Raw genomic sequence first — 8,400 nt, forward strand, 5'->3', positions numbered from 1 at the left:
TGCTGCAGCTGCTGGGCTCGGCGCCGCGGGGCTCGGGGCTGGCGCACGGCCGCCGCCTCATCTGCTGGCAGGCGCTGCTGCAGTGCCAGGGGGAGCCGGAGTGCAGCTACGCCTACAACCAGTACGCCGAGGCGTGCGCGCCCGTACTGGCGCAGCGCGGCGGGGGCGACGCGCCGGGGGCCGCCGCCGCCGCCGCCGCCTTCCCGGCCTCGGCCGCCTCGTTCTCGTCGCGCTGGCGCTGCCCGAGCCACTGCATCTCGGCGCTCATTCAGCTCAACCACACGCGCCGCGGGCCCGCCCTGGAAGACTGTGACTGCGCGCAGGACGAGAACTGCAAGTCCACCAAGCGCGCCATTGAGCCGTGCCTGCCCCGGACGAGCAGCGGCGGCGCGGGCGGCCCGGGCGCGGGCGGGGTCATGGGCTGCACCGAGGCCCGGCGGCGCTGCGACCGCGACAGCCGCTGCAACCTGGCCCTCAGCCGCTACCTGACCTACTGCGGCAAGCTCTTCAACGGGCTGCGCTGCACCGACGAGTGCCGCACGGTCATCGAGGACATGCTGGCCGTGCCTAAGGCTGCGCTGCTCAACGACTGCGTGTGCGACGGCCTGGAGCGGCCCATCTGTGAGTCGGTCAAGGAGAACATGGCCCGCCTGTGCTTCGGTGCCGAGCTGGGTAACGGCCCGGGCAGCAGCGGCTCGGACGGGGGCCTGGACGACTACTACGACGAGGATTACGACGACGAGCAGCGCGCCGGGGGCGCGGGCGGCGAGCAGCCGCTGGACGATGACGACGGCGTCCCGCACCCGGCGCGCCCGGGCGGCGGCGCTGCAGCCACGGGCGGCCGCGGGGACCTGCCCTACGGGCCGGGGCGCAGGAGCAGCGGCGGCGGTCGCTCGGCGCCCGGAGGCGCTTGGACCCCGCTCGCCTCCATCTTGCTGCCGCTGCTGCAGCTGCTCTTTTAGCCCTGGAGTCCCCCGCCGTGGGCTGCGGGAGGGCCTGCGCCGGGGCACCTGTGGCACGGGGACCGAGGGGATGGTTTGGATACTTTCCAAAGCGTGTACTAAGTAGACTCTGCCTAGCGGGTCTCTCCTGCACGACTCTTGGCACTTCTCCCGTGTCCTCTCCCGAGCATGACTTCTTGGACATCCTCCCCCTCCCATTCCAGGCTCCAGAAACTCCCAGCTCGTCTGCCCAGCGGAAACCGGCCTAGCTAGAGTTTAGGATGCCGGGGATGGAATGGGGGAGGCGTGGGTGGGTGGGATGTGGAGAGAGGATACTGACCTGTGGGGCCTTAACAGTTTCAAAGGAGTGGGCTTGGAGCAGAAGTTTGAAGGAAGATTTACATTTGCAAAGGGGCTGTTTATTAGCATTTTAACTGTGCGGGGTGAGGGGGGGGGCGGGGAGTGCCGGTGTCGACTTTTATTGTGGCCAGTGAGGACATTGCAATCGTGAGTAAACAGAAAAGTCCCACTAACTGATTCATTTGTTTACTCTTGGTCAGCGCTCAGAATTCTGTTTGGGCGGGCCCCCCGGGGAATGGCAAGGGGTTAATATGCCTGAATTCGTTTGGGGCAACTTTGAGCCCTTGACCTTAATTTCATTGCCACCACTCTGATCTCTTAGCACATTTCTTAGGATTAAGGGTCAAAAAGATGCTGATCTAAAGGGTTGCTAGTGGTGTTGAACAATGCAACTTTTTATGTAAAAGAGCTGTGCACTGCCATCTATGAAAGCCTCTTATGATGTTTGTCTTGTCATTTTTGTTCTTTACATCAAATTGTATGTACAAATATGCGGAGAAAATATATTGCCTCTGCTTTTATCAGGGTGCTAAACTCTGGTACTTCTATATAAAGTGTATTAAAACTGGGATTTGTTACCAGTGGCTGTACTGTGTATATAGAATTTTTATAAATTGTATGCTTCAGAAATAATTTATTTTTAAAAAGAAATTAAAAATTTAAATCTGCAACCATGTTACACTTTCCTCCCTGAAATGTATAGAATCCGTGCGTCACCAGGGATCCAAACCCACAGTCCATTGTGAAGTGTGCTCTATCTAGAACAGTCTTAAAATGTACAGTGTATTTTATAGATTTGAAGTTAACATTGTTATTTTCAAGAGAATTTATGGACATTGTAGAAATGTATAAATGCATTTCCAAACTGCCTTAAACATTGTATTTTTATAGACATCGTTTAAAAAAAAAAGTCCTATGTTTTAAATAACTATGGCTTTGTGTATTTTTTGGTTATTTGTTTTATTAAAATATGTACATCAGTAAAGAGTTTTTAAATAATGAATATGGTGTAGTTACTTTCCAGAGTTACACTGTGGGTTACCCAATAATGGGTAAGGATGGGGGTGGAGGGGCCCCGGGGAAATCTATCAACCATCAACTGAAATTAAAATACAGCACAAGACAAGAAATGAGGGCTATTATTTCTGCCTCTAATTTAATGAACAATTAGACATGTGTAAATGAAGCAGCTAAAATAAAACTGACTGGCCTGCGTTGGTTTTTACCTTTATGGAGAGAACTCCCAGATAGTGTCTTCCGTTTCTTTTGCCTCTAACTCTTCTCTACACAATTTGGGGATAACCCAGAGGTCTCTCACCCCTCCCCCCTTTTCCACTGAGACACCCCCCCCCCAAGCCCCTCCTCCAGGAGTGTCCCTATCTAGCTATAGACATTCTCATACAATCAAACATGCCAATAACATCTGTTACCAATAGGTCTTAGGAAACCTGGGACACCCCTTCAAAGTCATTCTCACACGTCTGTTGAAAAAGTACAAAAATTTGGTACAAAACATTCAGGCGGGCAAAAGTAAACACACTGGGGAGAGGAACAATCCCCAGAACTTGTAATATTGTTGTGAGGAGTTGTTTAGCAGTGGGCTGAAGGCTGGGTTCCCGCCAGAGCTACTGATCTGCACTCAAACGCCCTTAGATAAATAATTACACTCTTAAGCTGTGTCGAGTGCTGATACACTTGACCTTGTAAATAGAAATGTTTGCAGTAGGAATAAACTCCGGCATTGGAAAATCTTTTAAACATTAACACAAAAGAGAGCGCTCTGTCCTCTGGGGATTTGAGTCTGAACCTCGCCAAGCTAGGCACTTGCAAGAGGGAAAAGAAGTTTATTTATCTTCTATTCCTGGTGTTTATTTAAAGCTTTTCATTTTAAACGCGGTGATTGGAAGGCGAGTCAGGAGTTTAAAAGTCACCACAAATAAACTTTGTCTGAGGGGGTCGACAGATTAGCAAGATCTCGTGTCTCTTTATATGATATTAACATGTACTGAGAAAACATAACCAGATTTCTCTGCTGCCTGAAGTAATTAACAAAGCTATGCCCCCTTCCAACTCCCCCCCCCCCCCACTCCCACCCCTACTTTCCAGGTTTCTTTTGCCTCTAACTCTTCTCTTTTCCCAGCTTTTATGGACAGCTTCAAGGCACTTCTTATTGGATCTAAAACCAAGATGGGTGTATGTGTAGCATCAGAAAGTCTGAGATAGCTGTAGGGTGGTCTGTGGCTGCAACCCTCGGTCACCTGAATGGTTGAGTACACATATTGTTAAAACAAAGCTGGAAGCGTTGTTTCTTTGGGAAGTGAACAAAGAGTATTCCAAGAGACTTGTAAATGAAATCAGCGTTCTTTACAAACCTCGCGTTAGCAATGCTCCTGCATTTGTCCTTAAATATATTTAAATCATCTCTATCTCCTGTTATTTTAACACATTCTTGACTAAAAGTTAAGTCTTTGTCCCAGTAAAAGGCCCAGTTTTCCCCAGTAAGAAGTAAAAGGCATTAGCACTAGAAAAGGCTTGATAATTAACTGGTACAATAAACTCACGACTTGATTTTACAGGGTCCTGTCAAAAGCATCTGCCTGGAATAAATCAACACAGCTCGCTGTTGGGGAGAGAGGACACGAGGCTTTATGCTTTCTTCCTTAAAGAAAGTGAACATTGATCGGTGGCTCATTTTCATTTAAACAGTTCTATACCAGAGCCCAGGAGCCCCCTGGTCCCTCTACAGACCTAGTGGATTCCAGAACAGGTTGCTGAGATGTTAGAAACGTTGGCTATGGGATTGTATGTTGCCATCTGCTCCGAGGCAGAAAGAATTTTTACAGATGTGGACATCTGTAATATCTCATGCTCTCTGGGGAACCTTTCGGAATTTTGGACATTTGAGACGGCCAAATGTCTCATGGAGAATGCCTGGAAGGACCATTACTGAAAGAAAAAGGTATCTCTGGCTTTTCCTGGGGATTCTCAAAAAGGGCCTTGTTTCTCAGAAGTCTTGCAAGGGCGCAAGGAACTCCTTTTGGATTTCACGTAAAATCATGTGTCCTTGAGTCTGGCCCCGTTTCCCCCGTTAGCAGGTTTGCGTTCTCAGTGACAGTTTATTTGTCTTTTGGAGGCACTTCAGTGACAAATGTTTAAGGGAGTGTAGGACAATGGTGGAGAACAAGGAGGCAGTTCATTGAACTGACAGTGACCATACAGTAAATAGAAGGAGGTTCAGGCTTCACTGCTCACCCAAGCACACAGCAACGCTTTTGTTTATGACCACAATGGACATAACATAAGGTCTCTGTTTATTTTTAACAATCTATAGCAATGTATGCTAGCAATACACATATGTGAGAGGGAAAAATGGCTGGAGGGGACTAAATTCTCCTCCTGAGCAACAGGACATCCCTGTGCTTAGGCACGGTCCTGACAAGTGTCCATAAGGACGCAGATCCTGGGGCCATCTGCCACAAACTTAAGGGGCCACCACACTCCGACACATCCGGGGTGCACCATGGCTCTCCCAACGGGACCCGCACGGATGAAGACACAAACTCAGAACCGGTAGCATCTTTCTCAAAGAGTCAAGAGAACCCACAGGAGTGGGGTGCCCTTCGTCATCACTCCTGCGTTCGCACCCCCCACCCCATCCAGCAGCGCCATGTTGTATAGAATAAAAAGAGAGAAACGTCACAAGAACCCTCAGGGACATCAAGCTCTGCACTAAAAGCTTTCTACTTTCGAACTTTGGCTTTGTATCATTAGCTTACTGGGCTCCGCGACAGAAGTTCTCAGATTTAACCTCATGGATCCCTTTTTGGACCTGTAAAAGGAAAAGTGCACATTATCTGGTTTTTGGCCTCTTACACTAAGGAATATCGGAAACGGCGTCAGTTGACCCCATTTCTGCCAGCTCCCCAAAGCAAGCTGTGGGGAGGCAGCCTGTTACAAACACCTCGTGGCCCCAGAGTAGTTCTGGGAGGGCTGGGTTTCCAGCGGGTCTGGCAGCCTTGTGAGTTAAGTAAAGTTGGATGTTACTGTATTCTATGTGAGGGATTGTCTCTCCTGGACAGTTGAAAAGGTTCACCCTTGACTATCTGAATGACATAAGTAATGTGCTATTAGCATAAATACCTTCTAGGGCATCCATTTAATCAATTTCTTAAATAACAGAATGATCTACTACAAAATAGTGGACTGTATACACTATATTTTGGCACAAAGATGGTCATTCTCCCACTAGTAACCAGGGGCTCTAAATAAATGATTTCAACAATGTTTTATTAAAGGCCGACAAGAGCCCTCGAGCTGCATTAATCGGGGAGAAGTCGAGTGGCACTTTTGTTATGGAAATGTTAAGCACATAATAGCACAGCCAGACAATGTACGGCCACTTCATTCTTTCAGCCATGCTGACACCCTCTTAAAGAGGAACTGCAGGGAAGGATGTGGGAAAGATTTGCTTTCTGAGGGAGCTTTCGGCTAATATTTCGGAGGACTACCTCCAAACCCCATGTGATATGCATGCAACGGAAGCCGGAAGGGCTGCTGAGATCCTCAGAGTGCTTCCTTCCCTTATTTCAGGAGCTCCGGGTACCAGAGAGAAAGCAGAGGTCTCCATTTTTTGACACGGCATCTGTCAAAACTAAATTTGGGTGATTCTGTGGGGCTACAAGTTTGCTTTTCCTAAAGTAGATCAAAGAATCCGTTACTCTCAGTGGTGTTGATATGCACGATCGGTAGTGTCGATGAGCTCTCCTTAAGCAAACCATTCCGTGGCCAAATCTGCAAAAGGTCAACATACACGGTTGCATCAAGGACATCTTCAACCTGTAACAAAAAATAGAATGGTATTATCCGTTTCCAACTTGATAGACACCCCTATGCTCCCTGGTTAATCTATATACATTCCTACATGTTTATTTCTCCATTCAGATTTTATAAGCTGTATAGGGTATCTGTGTGTTCTTGGATACCAGAATGGAACGATATCTCACAGCCAAATCTTATCATGTATTTTATCACTGATTTGATGTTACTAAGCATCAAAACAAAACATTTTGGTGAGATTTGAGGACCCCCCCGTAGATATCTCTCTTACAAAAATGCCAGCCAGCCAGCCTTTAATTTGAACCTGTGAGACCTCTTACCTGTCAGGTAAGGACACCTATTAACAATCACTGAAAGAAGATTTTAGGATGATTAATCCTAACGACTGAGTAACCCTCACCAGGTGAGGGGAAGGGATGAGGAACAGAAAGAATGAGCTGTGGTTCCACAGGCACTCTCTGGGCCTCTACTCTGTGGCGGCACCAGTGTGAATATGGAATACCTTGTCCCTGGACAGGTGGCAGTCAGGATGGGGAGACAGACACACACATATGTTCAGCATCAAATAAAGAGCCCAGAGGAGAATGATAGAATGACTTGGCCCAACATTGGGTTTAAGGAAAGCTTCTTGGGGAAGGTGATGCTGAAGCTAAGTCTGAAGGCAGGATAGGAAATTGGCAAGGAGAAAGGTGGGAAAACACTTCCACCAGAGGGAACCGCATGTGCTAAGGCAAGGGGGGATGGAAAAGGATACTGTGTGCGCGCAGGTGGTGACCCTTTGCAATGGTCACAGCATAAAGTAGGAAGTAGCAAGAACAAGGCTTGAAAGAAGGGTAAGTAAACACCAGGCCACAGAAGCCTTGGATGTCCTGCTAGGCATTGGCTACACCACGCACACGGGAAGCGTCTGGGAATTCCTAGCTGACAGCTCCAGAAGTTCATCTTCCTGAGCAGAGTACACGACAGTTTGCAGAAGGGAAGACCAGAGACTGGGAGAACAGGGGGTAGGGGTGGGGGTACTGCCAGGTCCAGTGGACAAAGACCGTGAGGGGAGAGAGAAGGCAGATTCAAGACACTGGGATTGGTCAAACACGGAGTGTTGGAGGGGGGCAACACGACTACTGGGTTTCTGGCTCAGTCAATTGGTGGATGAGGCCATCTTCTGTCCCAGAGGAAGAAAGTTTGGAGGGCAAGTCATAGTCCAGGATACCCAGAATATCCCAGTTGGCAGTGTATTACAGGAAACGAACCGCAGGCCTGAAGCTTGGGGCAGAAGTCAGACTCTTGCAGTAATCACCGTTAAAACTCTACAAGTGACGCACCCAAGGACAAGTGCACGGGCAAAGAAGTGCAGTGGGGAGTGGAAGAGAGTGCCCAGAAAAGGAATCTCAGGAGGGGTTAGAGAAGGTCAAAGATGCCCGAGGAAGAGCAGGAACCAGGAATAATCAAATTTCCGGTCATGGCCACCTAAATATAAAATGCTTAGAGGGGCCAATACTATGAATAAATCTTGAAAAGTAAGATGAATTGACTGGGTTTCTAATAGAAGTGACCAAAATCTTCTTCATTATAGCAATGGTAGTAATGATAATTATAATCAAAACTGTCTGGAGGAAAATAAAAAATTATCAAAATTATGCCACTGCATTAAAATAAGAGTAATAATGATAGTTAATATTGTTGAGTGATTATGATGTGCCACGCACAGTATGCCATGCACAATATGTATAATGTCATCATTACAACATGTTTGTGTTCCTTTCACTATTATTTCCACTTTGAGGATGGAGGAACTGATGTTTTCATAACTGTGGTTATTCAATGAATAGCATATGCAATCGACATGTTTGTGTCGAGAGATTAAGATCATAGCTTTTGTGCTGTATTGATTTTCAAAGTACAGAAAGCCTGAATAGCCCATGCACTTTTGAAATGCTGCACCAAATTCAAATGATTTTTCCTAACCATCTGTCTATAGGACATTTATCTATGTGCTAAAATGTTAGCAGTGGTGGTATTGCAGATAATCACTATTTTCTTCCTTGTATATTTATGTTTCCCAAATTTTATTAATGAATACACAGTATCCTACTTTCATATTAAAATGTTTTTAAAATACGGAGCCTCTGGGTGGCTCAGTCGGTTAAGCATCCGACTTCGGCTCAGGTCATGATCTTATGGTCCGTGAGTTTGAGCCCCGTGTCGGGCTCTGTGCTGACAGCTCAGAGCCTGGAGTCTGCTTCCGATTCTGTGTCTCCCTCTC

The 8,400-nt window shown here is 47.5% G+C and overlaps 1 protein-coding gene across 1 annotated transcript; it reads left to right on the forward strand.

Annotated features, from left to right (window-relative positions):
* Nucleotides 1-2: 2 nt before the first annotated feature.
* On the forward strand, nucleotides 3-1,192 carry GAS1 (growth arrest specific 1; the record flags this gene model as incomplete). The annotated part of the gene is made up of 1 exon (XM_040450180.1): nucleotides 3-1,192. A coding segment is annotated over one exon (960 nt), but the record flags the coding sequence as incomplete, so codon positions are not given.
* Between the last annotated feature and the right edge of the window lie 7,208 nt (nucleotides 1,193-8,400).

Source organism: Herpailurus yagouaroundi, unplaced genomic scaffold (assembly GCF_014898765.1).
Source record: "Herpailurus yagouaroundi ecotype Mexico unplaced genomic scaffold, PumYag 201, whole genome shotgun sequence".
NCBI lineage: Eukaryota > Metazoa > Chordata > Mammalia > Carnivora > Felidae > Herpailurus > Herpailurus yagouaroundi.